This window comes from Gadus macrocephalus, chromosome 4 (genome assembly GCF_031168955.1).
Source record: "Gadus macrocephalus chromosome 4, ASM3116895v1".
NCBI lineage: Eukaryota > Metazoa > Chordata > Actinopteri > Gadiformes > Gadidae > Gadus > Gadus macrocephalus.
In genome coordinates, this window is record NC_082385.1 from 12460126 (window position 1) to 12477687 (window position 17562).

A 17562-nucleotide genomic window follows, 5' to 3' on the forward strand; every position below is an offset into this window, starting at 1 on the left:
CCAATGAGGGCCAGCATGAACACCCTGGAGCACACACACACACACACACACACACACACACACACACACACGCACGCACACACATGCAGAGGCACACAAACACACACACGCATGCACAGAGGCCAACAAACACACACACACACACACACACACACACACACACACACACACACACACACACACACACACCCACACATAAACACACACGCAGAGACACACACACACATACACACACACAAACACTCACAGAGCCACACACAGAGGCACACAAACGCACAGATATGCACACACACACATACACACACATGGAGACAAAGGAAAAAAATAAAAAGCACATTGGTGAGACCGAGGGACCCCCAGAGACCCGGGACCCCCCCAGAGCAGCGCGTTACCTGCCAGCGAGCATGAGCTCCTTCTCGGAGGCGGTGCGGCGGAACTTGGTGTAGATGTCCATGGTGAACAGGGTGCTGGCACTGTTGAAGATGGAGGTCAGGGAGCTCATCAGGGACGCCAGCATCACCGACAGCATGAGACCCCTCAGACCTGGGAGGAGGGGGGGAGGAGAGGGAGGAGGGGGAGGAGAGGGAGGAGAGGGAGGAGGAGAGGGAGGAGGAAGAGGAGGAGAGGGAGGAGGAGGAGGGGGAAGAGGGAGGAGGAAGAGGAAGAGAGGGAGGAGGAGGAAGAGGAGAGGGAGGAGGGGAGAGAGGGAGGAGGAGAAGAAAGGGGAGGAGGAGAGGGAGGAGGAGGAGAGGGAGGAGGAGGAGAGGGGGGAGGGGGAGGAGGAGAAGGAGGAGGAAGAGGAGGAGAAGAAAGGGGAGGAGGAGGAACACAAGAAGTACATTTAAACTAGGGAAGAGAGTTTTGTGTGAGATCTGCAATCCTAAATCTAATTTAGATTAGGAATCAAAATTAGACTTGTTGCCAGGCTTTTATGACACGCGAATGCCAGCGATTTTATTGATTTACTTTTATAGTTTTATCGAACAATGCCATTAATGCAGAGTCATGGTAACGGATCTAGGTCAAGAGGGCCTACAGATAGGCCGTGGACAGTGGGGGATTCAAACCCAGAACCTTTTGGCTGGGAGTCAAACACCCTACCCAATGGACCAGACCGTCTCCCCCCTACAGGCTCCCCTGGACCCCAATGGGGGCTGAACCACGCACCGTTGGGCATGAGGTCCACCACCAGCTTGGGGTAGGCGAGGTTGGTGCAGCCCACGCTGGCGTCACAGAACTTCAGGCATTCATCGGGATCCACGCACGCAATCTCGTCTGCAATAAGAAGACACGGTCAAGCTTTTTATTACGCCAAGCGGGCTATCACACACACACACACACACACAGACACACACACACACACACACACACACACACAAAACCAAAACACACACAGAGATACATACACATACACATAAAAACACACAAACACACACGCACACACACACACACACACACACACACACACACACACACACACACACATACACACACACAAACACACTGTTCACATTAGTCTACACTCAGTGCAACCGTCAGTTCTGTTGAGCATCTAAAGAATAACATCAACCAACAGGCTTAATCAGAACGGCGATTATATGCTTCTAAATCCATTTACTTTTTTGAGAAAAAGGCATAAAAAGTTGTATTTCGTCGGGACGGTGAAAAGGCAACTCAGATTCGAGTCCGTCCAATCTGAGGCCTCACCAAGCCCATGAAATGTACTAGAAGAATCCTGTGTCTGAAGTAAAGGGTCCCGGTGTGAAGCCCACACTCACTGGGGTAGAGGATCCTGCTGATCATGCCGGGGAACACCATGAGGAACATGGGCAGGAGCTTCAGGTAGCCACACAGGATACAGCCCGCCTTCACGTGGGACAGGTTCTTGGCCGAGAGGCAGCGCTGGACAATGACCTGGACAGGAGGGGGGGGGGGGGGGGGGGGAGGCCATGCATGACAGAACAGATAAGTGCACAGTCATACAGTCTGCTTTTGGTCTTATAGTCCTTTTATTATCCCGGGATCAACGTGTATAGGCATAAAAGGAGCACACACATAATTAATGTTATTAGCGACACCGGTGTTTGCCCTACGAAGACACTTCTGTTAAAAGGGTCTGTTGTTTGTGTTTCACATCACAACATCTAAATGACATGACAGTCATCTGAGGGCTGAAATGTCCTGTATTTTATTACATTGTTATAATACAGAATTATCGTTTATTTAGTGAAGTGACTCTGTTAACCAATGATGTGCTTGCAGATCACCGCCTGAAGCAACATGATAAATCAAAAGAAATATGAAGTGATAGAAAGTGAATCAAAGATTATTTCTGTTCTCATCTAGAGTCTGATAACAGACTTTCTCATGAAACGTATTAATTATAGACTGTTATATTAAAGTTGTCTATAGATAGACTATTATACCGAGAGTGTTTTGTATTATATGACGTAATTTAGTTTGAGGCAATAACCGTCAGATAGCAGAGAATATGCACATGGTTGACAAGGCTAAACTGTGTTCCCTAGAACTGGGTCGGATTACGTGCAGTTCAGATGTAAGCTATCATCAAACGGGCTGATGCATTTATTGGTATTCGTTCTTATCTGAGTTACTGGCGAGTGCTTTTTCTGATCTAGAAGCCTCTCTGACTATCACACTTGACTGAACTCAGCCTGGACAAACTACGTATCAATTATTCAGTTGGCCATGTATACACAGTTTGTCGGGTTGTAGTAGTATTTGTTCATTCATTTTGCCATTTTGAAGATATTTAGCTATTGCGATTTACCCATATCGCTATTGGGGAACAGGATACTTTTAGGGTGAGGGTAAGGGTGATCCGAGCTGAGAGGTTGTGGGTTTGATTCCCAATGCCAACATCCTTGAGCAAGATGCCTGACCGCCTACATGCTCACAATTAGATGGATCTGTATTCACTGCAAAGGGTTTTATACTTTGGCAATATAATTGATTGACAATATGACCGCAGCCAGTCAATAATGAACCACTGATGGAATCAGGATGAGTGACTACAGGTTTGTCTTTGAAAAGTATGGTAATGAGATCAGCTGATGTCGCTTTTCCACCGGCAGGTACGCTTCGGACCCAGCAGGCCTCAGCCCAGTAGTGAGGGTGCGGTATAGCCCAGCCCTTACGGCTCTCGTTCTCACCGCGGACAGTACCCTTATGGTAGGACATGGTTTAAGCCGATAGCCGTGGCAGCTACGTAAGCATCGTAACCTCATAGCAGCCCGACACAGTATAGCATGCTATCAAATCCAAGGAAAAAGAAGAACGCGACACAATAAAAAAGCAAGAATGTAGGACGTCCTTGAAGGACGTCAAACATTTCCTAAATTAACAAAGCTTTTGCCATTGTACAGAAATGCCTTGCGGCCCGGGTACTGCGTTTGTTTGCTATTATCCACCTGTCACACGGAACTGACGATTCTGTCAACCAATCAACGGACGGCACGTGTAGCTCGAACTTGCCGGCACCCTTTCAGGCGTCTCAGTACCCCAACGGAGGAGTGCTGCGGGACGGAAATGCGCCATAGCATTCTCTGCTAACCACATGCTAACAGCATATACAGTCAGGTCACCTGATCCGTGCACCAGTACCAGACGGCCTGGATGGTCAGTCCAAATATCAGGCCTGGCCATGGCGGGTTCCCTGTGACGGCGTCCCTGAAGATGTGGAAGGAGTCGGCCTGGGGCTCGTAGCACTCAGCGCTGATATTACCGGTGATGTTGGGCACGGCCTGCATGTACAGCCTCTGAAAGTCGTCGTAGGTCCCCACCTCGTTAAATGCTGGGGTGGGAGAGAACAGAGTGGACAGCGGACAGAGTCAGACCACCTGGGTTGTCCATGCATTTTGTAGAAATGGTAGGGATGGTAGACGTGGTAGACATTGTATTTGTAGAGATGGTAGAGATGGTAGAGATGGTAGACATGGTGGAGATGGTAGACATGGTGGAGATGGTAGAGATGGTAGAAATGGTAGAGATGGTTGAAATGGTAGACATTGTATTTGTCGAGATGGTAGAGATGGTAGACACGGTGGAGATGGTAGACATGGTAGAGATGGTAGACATGGTCGACATGGTAGAGATGGTAGACATGGTAGACATGGTAGAGATGGTAGAGATGGTCGAGATAGTAGAGATGGTAGAGATATTAGAGATGGGATTGCAGGAGGAGGAGGATGTGAATAATACCAGGATTAGACTTCACGGTATCTTTCACAATCATTTTGAATCCTAAAATGTGACAGGGAAGAGATCCGGGTACGCTACAAGTTGGACAGCCGTGCCGGGATGGAGTAGGACCAGGTGTCATTGCACCAGAGATCAGGGAGGGGGGGTCAATAAGGAAATGATCAAGGTTAACGTCGGACCATTCATAAGTGGTCCCCTTATAAATACACTGGACGACGAACGTTGGGCTGTAAAGGGGTGTCCCGGAGGACACAGTGCAAGCTTTTGACCGTCACACTACCCCGGGTACGACAGCCCGATCCGACTTGCCGGCTTTACGGCGTTCTGTGGCACAGCAAGATTGTCAGCACTGATTCGTGCAGGCTGATCTCGGCACACGGTAAAACCTACCGAAGCCCATGAGGATGAAGGATCCCACCACCATGATGATGGTCTGCAGGGTGTCTGTGTAGATGACTGCGGCCAGGCCCCCTGGAAGACATCACGCCATGTGAAATGATGGATCAATTGACATGTTGTATCGGATCACAGTTAGAAAGTGGATAATTGGACATACAATATATCATGAAATCCATGTTAAAATGACAGACTAAATACTAAGTACAACGGTGTTGGATCATATTGGGATCACGTCACAACGACAAATTGGAAAGCAAAGGTCACGGATTGCATCCTTCAAATGGCCACTCAGTAACGTATAGGTCAGTTGTAGATGCGTTTTTACAGCAGCTGCTGCTTATCGCAGAGCACAGGCAATTAACCATAATGTGATAACGAGGCCAAGAGAGCTCCTGCTGAATAAAGGACGCACCAGAGCCATATACTTCATGGAGACTTTACCCTTTTAGTCATGGCGCCATAAGCATAGAAAAAATGGATAAGCCTTCCTGAGATGGTTTACTTTCAAAACGTCAGGTCTATGTGACTCTCAGGTCAAAAAAAATGACACATTATAATAATGATGCCACCACATTGACCACGGAAGAACAAAAGGCAGACCTGTGACTGTGTACAGAGCAGTTATCAGTAGAAGACATATGACGGCCAGGTAGATGTTGAGTCCCAATGCTAGGTTGATGAAGATAGCCCCTGAGAACATGTCTGCCTGGAGGGAAAACACACACAACAATACTATTCGATTTTCGTTTCGTTTTTTCGTTTTGCTGGGGAGAGAGGGGTGGGAGAACGACTGCTCACATACATGGGCCACCTTCCGTCCAGGTTAATCAAGGTCAGTGATAAGAGTGAGTGCTTGAACTCACGGAGATCTTGGTGAAGACATACAGGAAGAGGGACAGCACAGAGAGGTAGACACGAATGCGCTGGCCTCCGAACCGTTTCTTCAGATACTCTGGCATGGTCACCACCTAAGTGGGCAGCGTGGAGATAAATATTAAGCAGATTTAAAATGTTAGTTGCACAGTTGGGATTACATTGGGATGAATTTGTGTGTTTTTCCTTACCCCGGCTTTGATATAGATAGGAACGAAGAGCCATCCTAAAATGACCACCACGACAAGCGCCTGAAACAGTCAAACAACAAACAACAATATACCAGAATGTTCTCATTGACATTAGGTCGATTTAGGAGCTTATATTGGAGTGTAATTTGTTAGATTTTAGACTGCTGCCTGCTCATTTCTGACCAACCAAGACATCTCTTCCCCGTTGGTTTGGGGAAAACATGTTTTCTGTCAACACCTTTGCACATACATTATCATCTGTCTGAGCAACGTAGGGAGGGAGGGAGGGAGCCGAGAGAGAGGAGATGTTGTTTGGGTTCTTTATTTAAAAAATAATTCCCTCTTCTGCTCTTTTGCTACTCTCTCTTTGCTACTCTCAAATATACCTTAGAACCCCTTTAAAGCCTGATTACATCATCAGTCCTTCACCTTGGGCCACACAGAACTGTCAAACGTATCAGTTAGTGTGAGAGATGACGGATATCAGAGGTGTCAGAGGTTACTACATTTGTGTACGAGTGTGATAGTGCCGTAATAAGGCACTGAATGTTCAATTAAAATTGGCCACTTACATTCCATTCAAATCCACCGATGGCTATCCCTCCCGCAGCAGCTGTACCGGCGATGCCAACAAAATGGCCGCTGCCGATATTGCTAGCAAAAAGGGATGCTCCAATCTGTGTAGAACGTGTTCAACAATTAATAATATCCATATTTCGTATCAGTTTCCCCTTTATAATAGGATTGTCGCTCTATTTAACTTATTTTATTATTTAGGTAATTTTAATATATATATAAATATATAAACACACCACACATGCAAAGTAGATTTTCAACCACAGCATTTTTCTTTACAAATCAATTCACAAACAGGAATAACAAATCTGTCCTATTTGTGCTGTCACACATGAAAGTTAATAGGGCTATTTTCAACCATTGTAATTTTAAACAGCATCAGTAGGTCGCACCTTAATAGATCAACATGAATTAGCATCAACTGAAGTGCAAATCTCTCTATTTCAGATACTTGGTCAAGTGCTAACATAGAAGCATCTTCAGATTCACTTAAGTTGCAAGGATTGATATTCACACAAGTGCATATGATTGGTGCAGAAACCTACCGGCCACCACACCATGCTGCGTCCAGCCAGGAAGAATCCACCCACTGTGGATCGGTTGGTTCGAACCATAGCCTGCAATCAACATATAGTTAACGTATCTGTACAAATGTCTGTTATTTACTCATAGCTGCTGATTATATAGGCCTATGTTCATGTTGCTCTGCCTATACATATTTTTTTGGTAATAGGACAGACACTGTACAAGTGATCAGTTTCTGCATCCTATACTTTACTTTTTTTTACTTTGAAAACTGAACCTGTCAAACAATATCTGCCAGTGGAGCAAATAATTTGGGTTCCTTATTCAATTGATTTAAGAGCTCCCGTTAAACTTAAACTTTTTTATCATAGTTTCATGTGTAATTACCAAAGAAGATTAAGAAAATAACAATTCAGCAAGGCTATTTATGTTTTTTATTTATTTATCTTGCACTGATATTGGCCACACTATCGGAAGTAAAAGGAATTTGGTTCTATATCTGGTTAGGGATTAACTATATTGAGTAAAGGATTGTCCAAGGATTCAACAGAACGGTGTGAATGCCACCCTTTATGAGAACGAAAAACTTACCCATACTCCCACTGCGAGAACAACCAAAAAGTAAATCACGATAACCGATATATCCGCTGCATTGTTGAGAACCACATCATTTTTACTTCTCTGCTGATGATCGCTGCGCAACCAGGAGAATCCAAAATAATCAGCACTCATCTTGACTCCAGAGTGGTGACACGGAGGGACTGGAGGGTTGGAGCATGGTAGCACAGGTAGTCCTACTTATATAGAACACCACACTGTGCGTGTGTGCGTGCGTGTGTGAGCGCGTGCGTGCGTGCGTGCGTGTGTGTGTTTGTCTGTGCGTGTGTGCGTGTGTGCGTGTGTGCGTGTGTGTGTGTGTGTGTGTGTGTGTGTGTGTGTGTGTGTGTGTGTGTGTGTGTGTGTGTGTGTGTGTGTGTGTGTGTGTGTGAGAGAGATCAATCCACAAAGGGAGAATGTGTGTGTTAATGCAGAGAGTTTGACAAAAAGAAAAAAAGAGCGACAATAAAGAGGGAGAGTTACAAGTATGTATCCAACACATTCGAGTACCTATAGGAGCTGATTATTTTTCCTTTTCATTTGTTTGTAAATGTGAAGGTGAAAGCTATCAGCAAATAGACCCATTTATGTTAATAATCAACCCATTAGGGTTAGGTAATGTATGATGTTAAATCAGCAGGTGCTCTCATAAAATAATCCTATCAAAACTGCCCAGGCCCACACGATGACAGTGCTGAATTCAGTTGCACTTGTTTTCATTTTTGTTTGATTTATTTTAAATGCATGCATTGCAAACACAAAACATTTGGCCAATAAATTACCCAATTTGAGAACTTTTTATATTGCTAACCCAAACTGCACAAGAATGAGTTGTGAATAATGTAAATATATATGTAATAACTTCTTAGTAAAATCCTTTATAATTCTCTGGGAATCAAAAAAAACGTGTTTATTTTAAAGGCACCGTACGCCTCTAGGTGTGGATCTGTTAATCATTACTGTGTGCCTTCGTTAAAGGACGCAAATCATTCATATGTTGTAGCCTTGCGTTGTGGTAGAATTAACAAAGATGGTAATGTATAGCCTACAACCCGTTTTATTGTCGTTCTTACAATTATATGAAAAGTGATCTTCATGAGTTATCTCATAAATAAATAAAATACTGAATTTCCTTTACTGCGTCATGAAATAGCAACGAGCAACCGCTGGGGGGCCCTGGGTACTGCTGCTCAGGAAAAGCTATTGCGTAATCGTGCATGGATGTTACTTAGGTGGGTGGATGGCTACCTGATAGAAAAATGTCTAAAATCTATATATGATAGGAGTATGTCTAGATACTAAATGAAAAGTGTGTCCATTTGCTGCAACAAATACTTGGAACCTCTTACAGTTTTTCTCAGTCGCTTTGGTACATTTCCCAGATCAGAATTGAAATTTGCAAAACAGTAAGTGCATTTCTCAAAACAATTTGTACAAATAGCAAAACACCATGGATTTCATGCAAAAGCAAGTCTCTTGCTCAAAATCCTTAGTTCGTTTCTCAAAAGTAAATATCTCTGTCAATGAACATGTCAGTGCCATCAAAATGACAAGTCCTTGTGTCATTGTGTACGGATAAGACAGTCAAATTGCTTCGTCATGTTGTCAATATAACAGTGTACTCTGGAGGGATGTTCTGATGTAAACCATGGCTAAAGTTTTGAAGAAAATTATTGTAAATTGTAAGTTACACCTTAGGGTATGTGCAGTGTTTCCTCTAGAATTTTTTTTAGGCCCGGTGGTAAGAGCTGATAGTGTGATTTGTTATACATTTTTCATGGGATGCTAGAGTGTTTGTTGGTTATTTCCATATAAAACACTTGCTTAGCCATCACAAGTTGATAGTGATTCAATAAACACGTTATTAACAATAAACTAATTTTATTTACAATAACATTTTTGGTGGTGCCATGCTAATGATGATATAACTTAATGCCGTCAGATTGTCCGTTATGATGGGGCATCATCTGCGCACGCGCGACACTGCAGTTTTTCTTTTTTTTTTTTTCATTGTTTTTTTTTTCATATTTTTTTTTTTTTTGGCCGGTTGTTGTCCTGGCGGGGGCGCTCGTTGGCCTGGCGGCCCGCCAGTCCTGAACAATGGTAGGGGAAACACTGGTATGTGGGAGATTGATTGCAAGAGACTGGACACGATTCACAATTACGCTTCGATTGTTTGTACTGTAATTTTTTGACAGACCATGTCATTGCTAGAAATGTGAACATGGGAAAATCTCCTTAGGGTAAACTGTACATGCATTGCTGTAGGAATTACAGTGCAGTCATCCTACACCTCCTGATGTTCCTGTCTGTTGGGCCACAAATTCTCAGACAATGTAACATTGTGTTGTGCTCCAGCTATATATATACTGTATACTTGCCAGTTCATGGTTCAGGAGATGCAGCTTTGAGCTACTCCAGTAAACTGGTTGATCGTTGGTTGATCTAACACTTCACACATTTCCCTTCTTTAGAGAAAGTCAAGATTCACCTGTCCTGAATTGGTAAATTCAGGACAGATTTAGAAAAAAAGCCTAATGGAAATGTATATAAATATGCTTAACATATGACAACTTGTTCAACCATTTTTTGCATGTAAAAACTTATGCAATGAACTAATGCCTAAATGTTGTGGGGGTGAGACTATTCAATAGAGACCCATTACAATACATTTAGATCAACATGACATAAGCAATTGATAATGTAGGAAAGAGCAGAGAATTGTACATAATCATTTGCATGAATGTACCAAAGCATATGCAACTTGTTCAAAGAAATGAGAAACAGTTTTTTTGATGTGCACAAACGACACAATGTGAAGATTGAACAGGCTATAGTTTTGAGAATTTCAATTCTGATCTGAGAAATGTACCAAAGCGACTGAGAAAAACTGTCAACAGCGAAGAGATCAAGTTATTAAAGGTTTTGCATGGATATTACTGATTCTAGTGCCGGTCCTAAACAGCATATGTATATAGCAGCTTATGTGTACATTCACGATTAGGTGTGAAGAGGTGTCCAACGTCAGACACTGGCCTGGTTTTTCAACAGATTACTTGATCATAACTGCCAGATTTCCTTATGGGCTGGAGCGTAAGGGTTAGGTTAAAAGAAATGCAAGACCACATAATTAACAGTGTTTGGAGTTTATTTCATTTAAAAAAAAAAAAGTGACAATTGTAAGCAACACCTTTGCAATCCTTTAAGTGAAACAGCACAGGAACATGGAAAGTTAGTAGACCAGAGACCCGACACAAACTCCCACACAGAATGTACAGGTGGTTCCAGAAGCAGAGCACCTAAATGCATCACCACGGTTTACATTGTAGTTTAAAACATACAACAAAACATTCCTTTTCTTTTGCATTACAGACGTAAACTCAGGACTGACGATATCCTCACGGAACATCTGATGACCAGCTCGACCTGAATATCGACTTAACTTGTTTTGAGCAACATTAAGACTTTTTTTTTGCTAAACCACTTTAGAACAGACGTAGGATTCTAGAAGGTGAGGGATTCTAGAACAGACAGGATTCTAGAAGGTAAGGGGTTCTAGAACAGAAGAAAATAAAGCACTAAACAAGAAACACGGAATGTAAAAATAAATTAGAGGCCACTGTGACTTTTTGATGGAAGGAGCGACGAGCAACGGCATTATTTTCACTCCGAAACCAAGAAATTATTCAAAATCCTCAGGTTCAGGCCGCATTAGAAACAGAATAGACTTTTCTGTGAAAAGGTTCCCTGAATTCTGATGTGGACTAAATCTGGGAAAAGCCACCCCCCCCCATAATCAGATACATATTTTATTAACTCCATTCGGTAAACACGCCCCACATTCACAATTACACGTACCACTTTACAGTATGGATTATACTACGCCTGATTTTTTATTTCCTTTCTTAATGCATTAACCATGATTACAAATAGGAGCCCTGTGTAAAATAGACTAGCTTCTGTTTCTACATGGGGGCGGGGCTAGTCTGTCCCAAGGTGGTTCTGATGCGAGTTTGAAGAGACACATAATTCCTTTGCTGCATTCCTAATGAATCAGAACGGTGACCATTCTGATTTAGAAATTTAAATGGCACAACAAAAAAATAATAATAGAGGTGAAACATTGCAAAGAACTAAGAAAAAAGTTAGCAAGAGGGATATGGGGCGGGAATAGGTAAATCGCTATTCTAACTAGAGAGCTACCCGGCGTGCGGAGAGCCACCGACCGACCGCGGAGCCTCAGTTGTTGGCCTCGCCTCCCTCGCTGTCCTGCTGGTCACTGGTCCACAGGGTCAGGTTGTCCCGGAGCAGCTGCATGATGAGCGTGGAGTCCTTATAGGAGTCCTCGTTCAGATTGTCCAGCTGACCGATGGCGTCGTCGAACGCCTCCTTGGCCAGCTTGCAGGCCTGCTCCGGCGCGTTCTGGATCTCATAGTAGAAGACGGAGAAGTTGAGGGCCAGGCCCAGGCGGATGGGGTGGGTGGCCGGCATGCTCTTGCTGATCTCGTGGGCGTCTTTGTAGGCGCCCTCGGAGGCCTCCACGGCGGCCTTCTTCTCGCTGGTGGCCACCTCGGCCAGGTAGCGGAAGTAGTCGCCCTTCATTTTCAGGTAGAACACCTTGCTCTCCAGCTGGTCTTCGCCGCAGCTCTTGATCAGGTACTCGTCGAGCAGGGAGAGCACTTCCTGGCACCGGGAATCCAGCTCCTTCTCGATCGTCTCCCGGTAGGCCCGCACCAGTTCCAGCTTCTTCTCGTTGCCGTCGGTAACGGCCCGCTGCTCGATGCTGGAGGTGACGCGCCAGGACGAGCGCCGCGCGCCCACCACGTTCTTGTAGGCCACGGACAGAAGGTTCCTGTCGTCATTACTCAGAGGCTCATTCAGCTCTGTGACCTGAAATATAATACATACAAAGTAATTTATATTTATTACATACGCATTTGGTGCATACACCCACTAATACAGAAAGCCTACTAGACATGGGATTTTTTTGGGGGTTTCTGTTCCATCTTGAATGGTTGCCCCAGTATTTCCAGGTTAGTGAAGGGCCCCTCCCCTATGTGGCCCTAAACGTGGAGAGAGAAACCTGTCTCTCAACTGCAGTTGGGAGTTACCCGCATGCCTGCGGCCTCTCCGTGCATCGACCCTGCAGGGCGGCTCCACTACGCCCTACTACGCTTGTCAGGACACTCATTGTTTGCTAGCAGGCTAGCTGTAGCAGCTAGCGTTAGCTTGCACTAAAGCCAAAAATGTACACGTATATACATAAACTTAAAAATATATATTTTTACAAAATCTATAAAGTATGCGTAAATAACCAGAAGATTATAGTAACATTTCAATTGTATACAGATTAATACACATACTGGTTGGATTCATGTCTTAGAATAGCGAGGTCTTTGACTGCACCCGTATTGTTTGACGAGCGGGCTAGCAGCTAGCAGCTAGCAGTTTGCTGCATTGACCAGCTGGCAGACAAAGCCAAGTGTTGGACGAAGCTAACGTTACTGCTAACGTGAGGATGCTACCGCTAACGTGAGGATGCTACCGCTAACGTGAGGATGCTACCGCTAACGTCAGGATGCTACCGCTAACGTCAGGATGCTAGCATTAGAAGACAGAATCGGGGCGTCACATGTATCTTTAATTCAACACCAGGACTGCTGGCTGCAGGTCATGAGGCCGGGACACATTATCTCATCATATCCACACTGTCAAGACGCACTGCTTCGGCGGATCGCACCTGCTTCATCGCTGCGGCCATGTCGTCGTAGCGCTCCGCTTGCTCGGCAAGACGGGCTCTCTGGATCAGCTGCTCCCGGTCCGCCATTCTGCTGCTGCTGCTGGGCAGAAGATCTGTTCTCCAAGCTGCTGGTGGTGGTGCTGCGATGAGGGCTGGGTCCGACCAATAGCTCGGATTCCGTGATGCGTGGATTAATGACGTATAGATTGGCCTTGTGGGACACCGTACTTTGCGTGCAGTGGTTCTTATTCGACGCCTTACCCGGGTTGTCTAGGTCACCTCTCGACGACGCCGAGCAGTCAGTGCGGCTTCCAACCGCTGGTGATACGGGTTGTACGGTGCTGCGAGCGTCCTGTCAGTTCGGTCTGACTGCTGAAGGGAGGCGGACCGCGGAGAGGGCTGCTACTATTTCAGGGTGACGTCACTTTCTAAAAATAGCCACCCTCGCTGCGGTTTCGCACCTGCGCACTGCTGTCTTGCTGCATTTTTTTTGTTGCAGTATCCGGATGCGCCGTGCAAACGCGTGGCCTTGATATCCACTCAATACACTTAATACCATTATTTAATACCGTATCCGAGGTACACGCAGCGTTTGTCGTTTCTCAACGTATAAAGGAACGATGTAATCCTAAATGTAAACTCGTACCGTATCTCCGGGGATTACATAGAATCATCTGGAGGTCAGAAATGCGTACGGAGTTAAACGCGTCAATAGGCATTTTAAATCGTTATTAAAAACTCGGCTGCACCAACTTGTCAATGAAATAGCCAGTCTGCTGCTTTTGTCACGTACACATTATCCTGTTATACGAATGAGAAAAGTCATTGGATCGTCATATTGGCCTATGCAGGTTGATGTTTTAATTTATTGCGTCTCCAAATTACGAGTGCTTTGCAAGCTCTTGTAAAAGACCAATCCCAGTGTATAGTCAGACTTTGGATGTAATCATGGCATCTGCATCATTTTGTATTAATAGTTTTATTATAAGATTGTTAAAATAGCTTATTATGATTGACTGCATATTGTTTAAATTTTAAGGTAGACATTATTCGTTAAGTCAGTTGTACAGGTTTATTGCAACTCATGTTTATGTGCTGCTAGCTTGATGGCATACTCTAATATAAACCGGTTGTTATTTTGAATAATGTTACCCCGTTATAGCCTTGCTGGATATCATTCGATTAGGGTAATATTGGCAACAAGGCCAATACATATGAAGAGCCATCCCTCTTTTCTAGCAAACTTTCTTTAGATCTACCACTTTCCTAAAGACTTTTCCAGGCCAGCCAGGAGACATTACTTTCCACGACCTACAGGGTCACTCTGATCCCAGGCTGTGCCTGACTTCTCTGCAGGTTCGCGGTCCGTGGAGCGGACCCTAAACGCATCAACTAGCTGCTTTCAATCGCAAGAGGAGCTCTGCTTTACTGAGTCATCCTCTTACCCATAGTCAGCACAACGTACAGAGGAAACTCATGTATCTACAAAAGACTTGTATCCACAAGCGCCTGATTCCGGTCACGTTTTGAGTCACAAAACCTGTGACTCAAAGGTGCAAAATGTCGCAGCTGCTTGATGAATCCCCCCTCACCTCTGCACTCTTTGCTTTTACTTCAGAATTGATGTTGATTGCTTTTTCATTCTGTTGTGATGCATGTCATTTCAATGTTTGCCCACTGGCCACTACTGCACTCCTCCAATAAGGGTGAAGGTGGGTAGCCTAGGCCCTGCTATAAAGATCCACTTGACTTGGGGTTAAGCCGTCGTACGCCTGGAGGAAAACAGCCTCACTGCCTTGGAAGCACACCCTCATTCTGATGGCCTCACATTCAGCGGCCAAGCATTCCCGACTTGTGTTGGAGAACCAGTCGGATGGAAAGAGGATAACATCATCCAGACAGCAAATAGTTGACAGCCTCATGTCCTCACACCAGACCCTCCCTGGACCTTGCCCGTGTGTTGATATCCTGTCAATGAATATCAACCGAAGGGGAGACAATGTACTGCCTTCGCCAACACTTCCTCTGCTTACTTTTCACTAAATGTCCAGTCTGAAGTCCCAGCAGCGCCATACCATTAATTTATTAACTAACAACCAACCTGGAATATCTTGCCTGTCTAGCACACCTGTGATGTACAGACCAGTTGGATTGGTCAGAAGCGGGCTAAAGTGAAAATTGTCCCATACAGAGGCAGACGCAGTCCACTAGAACCAGTTATTCTTCCAAAGCATTTACTCTCACTAATACCTGGTGGAAGGCTTGGCCATTTCTCACAAATTATTCTCTAATAATGGCTCATAAATCCACATTAGCACATTTTATATTAATAATATATAATAGCTTGTAATCTTGCCTACAGCACCTTTAACAATGTGTGTGTGTGTGTGTGTGTGTGTGTGTGTGTGTGTGTGTGTGTGTGTGTGTGTGTGTGTGTGTGTGTGTGTGTGTGTGTGTGTGTGTTTACTGTATATACATATATATCTGTATATATTTATTCTTACATGCAGCACCATTAATAATACTAGTGTATATTAATATAATAGCTCTTAAATCTTACCAACAGCACCTTTAAAGGTTGAGGTAAACTAATTAATTATTACATTCAGTCACATATGCACTGAACATAACATAATGTAAACAATGGGCCATGATTTGAAATCATAGCCCTATAGGAGAAATAAGGGAAGCAAATTCTATAAATCCACCCTAGATTGTAGTCTTTTTAATTTGCCTCATTACTTACCTATTTATTGTTGATGCTTGACACGTTCAATTTTACCAGATGAAGGCTCCTTTGAGCTCTCCTTATATAACGAGGTGGAGCTGGGTTGGACAACCATGATGTACACAGGCAGCGAGATGGGCAGCTATTGAACTGGTCTCGTTTCCTAAATGGGAGCAATCAATATTTGCCTTAATGACAATCAATACAATGGCATGACGTAAGTGCCTTAATTGGATTATCTCTTGGAAGTGGCAATAAAAGTGTATTTCTATTTATCTTTTCTGCATATATAATCATCAGGGGTCTCATTTATAAAACTGTGCGTGGGATCGCTACTAAAAGTGTACGTACGCCCAAAAGCCAAGTTGTGCGTGCGCCAAAAAATATTCAGATTTATAAAACCCTGCGTACGCACACCGTACGCAATCTTTTCTTTATAAATCACAGACTGCCTACAAGTGTGCGCAGCTGAATCAGCTTCACGTTCCGCCCTGTACACGCCCATTTTTAACCATAAATGGTCAATGCAAATGACCTCATGAATTCGATCTGCATATTAAACAGACTCAGATGCAAGTATTATGTCTTGTCGGAAACAATGGCAGAAGTACTGAGAAAAGCAAAAAAGCGAAATTTCACGGAGGTTGAAGTGGAGACACTTGTGGGTGAGATGGAGGCCCGAAAAGTAGTTTTGTTCGGCGGTCACGGGATTGGGATCGCCAACAACAAAAAGCAGAGTGTGTGGCAACATGTTGCTGCAGCAGTGAACTCTGTCAGTAGCACGGAGCGCACAGTCCCAGAATTAAAAAAGAAGTGGTCTGACATAAAGTTACATATTTTTATGTAGCCTACCAATAAATCGTTATGGTCCTAAATACCCTCTCCCTCCGAATCCTGCCATTTGCATGGTCCGCCAGAAGTGCCATATGGTGCAGCATTACCACGGCGCTCACCTCTGTATTTATAGGGTTACGGTAATAAGACTGACCGAGAACACCTTGGATAATCAGTTTGTAATCACCCACGTAAAATGTTCTTGAACATAACCCCTTTTTAATGCCTGATTTGTCATGAAAAGCATCAAGAGTAACGGACAACGATTGTGATGAGGAGTGTGGCTTGGTTTTCCACACTTCGGATTTGATTGACATTTGATTATGTGTTTACAGTGTCACATAAAAATATTATGTTATTGAAACATGTTGGACAGATGCTTTATTCCATGCAGTCGCGCCGTCAGTGGACAGTATGGAGTGACGGGATTAAATATAGAGATTCTTTTTTATTTCTATTCTAAGGAGATGTTTCTGGAGTTATAACTGAGAAATAACGCAGTTGACTTAAATTATTCTGATTACATTGATTTAACGCATGATTCGGGTTGAAATTAAATTTATGAAGGGCGATGATAAAACATAATCGTTCTTCTCACTCTACAATTCTTCGGTCGGACTTCAGTTCACCACAACACCATCTGTGTCGCCAATTCTCCTTTTCCTCTAAACTATCCGTACGCATGGGTCAGAGTTTGCTTAGGGCTGCGCACATTTTCCCGTCAAGTTGGTTTTTTATAGATCACAACCTTGGCGTGGAAAGTCACGTACGCCAATTTCAGCCCCGTTTTGTGCGTACGCAACGGTTATAAATGAGACCCCAGAACAAAGGCATTTTATACTCAACATATTTTTCTGTGGTGGCGCTAAGCAATTACC

At 44.1% G+C, this 17562-nt stretch overlaps 2 protein-coding genes across 2 annotated transcripts in view; both read right to left on the bottom strand.

Moving 5' to 3' along the window:
• Positions 1–7577, bottom strand: part of slc5a1 (solute carrier family 5 member 1) — a 10309-nt gene extending 2732 nt beyond the window's left edge. Inside the window, exons 1-12 of the mRNA XM_060050293.1 lie at positions 7377–7577; positions 6806–6877; positions 6257–6361; positions 5685–5744; positions 5484–5588; positions 5221–5326; positions 4612–4692; positions 3606–3814; positions 1779–1914; positions 1168–1275; positions 393–543; positions 1–24 (exon numbers count right to left, since the gene is read on the bottom strand). The exon at positions 1–24 is cut by the window's left edge and continues 145 nt beyond it. Coding sequence (XP_059906276.1) covers positions 1–24; positions 393–543; positions 1168–1275; positions 1779–1914; positions 3606–3814; positions 4612–4692; positions 5221–5326; positions 5484–5588; positions 5685–5744; positions 6257–6361; positions 6806–6877; positions 7377–7517 — 1298 coding nt within the window. The 5' untranslated portion in view covers positions 7518–7577. The remainder of the gene's footprint in view (positions 25–392; positions 544–1167; positions 1276–1778; positions 1915–3605; positions 3815–4611; positions 4693–5220; positions 5327–5483; positions 5589–5684; positions 5745–6256; positions 6362–6805; positions 6878–7376) is intronic.
• A 2935-nt stretch (positions 7578–10512) lies between these two features.
• Positions 10513–13623, bottom strand: ywhah (tyrosine 3-monooxygenase/tryptophan 5-monooxygenase activation protein, eta polypeptide). The gene is made up of 2 exons (XM_060050303.1): positions 13123–13623; positions 10513–12272 (listed from the first exon to the last, which is right to left on the bottom strand). The coding sequence occupies exons 1-2, from the start codon at positions 13207–13209 to the stop codon at positions 11622–11624; spliced, it is 738 nt and encodes a 245-aa protein (XP_059906286.1). The 5' UTR covers positions 13210–13623; the 3' UTR covers positions 10513–11621.
• Positions 13624–17562: the final 3939 nt, after the last annotated feature.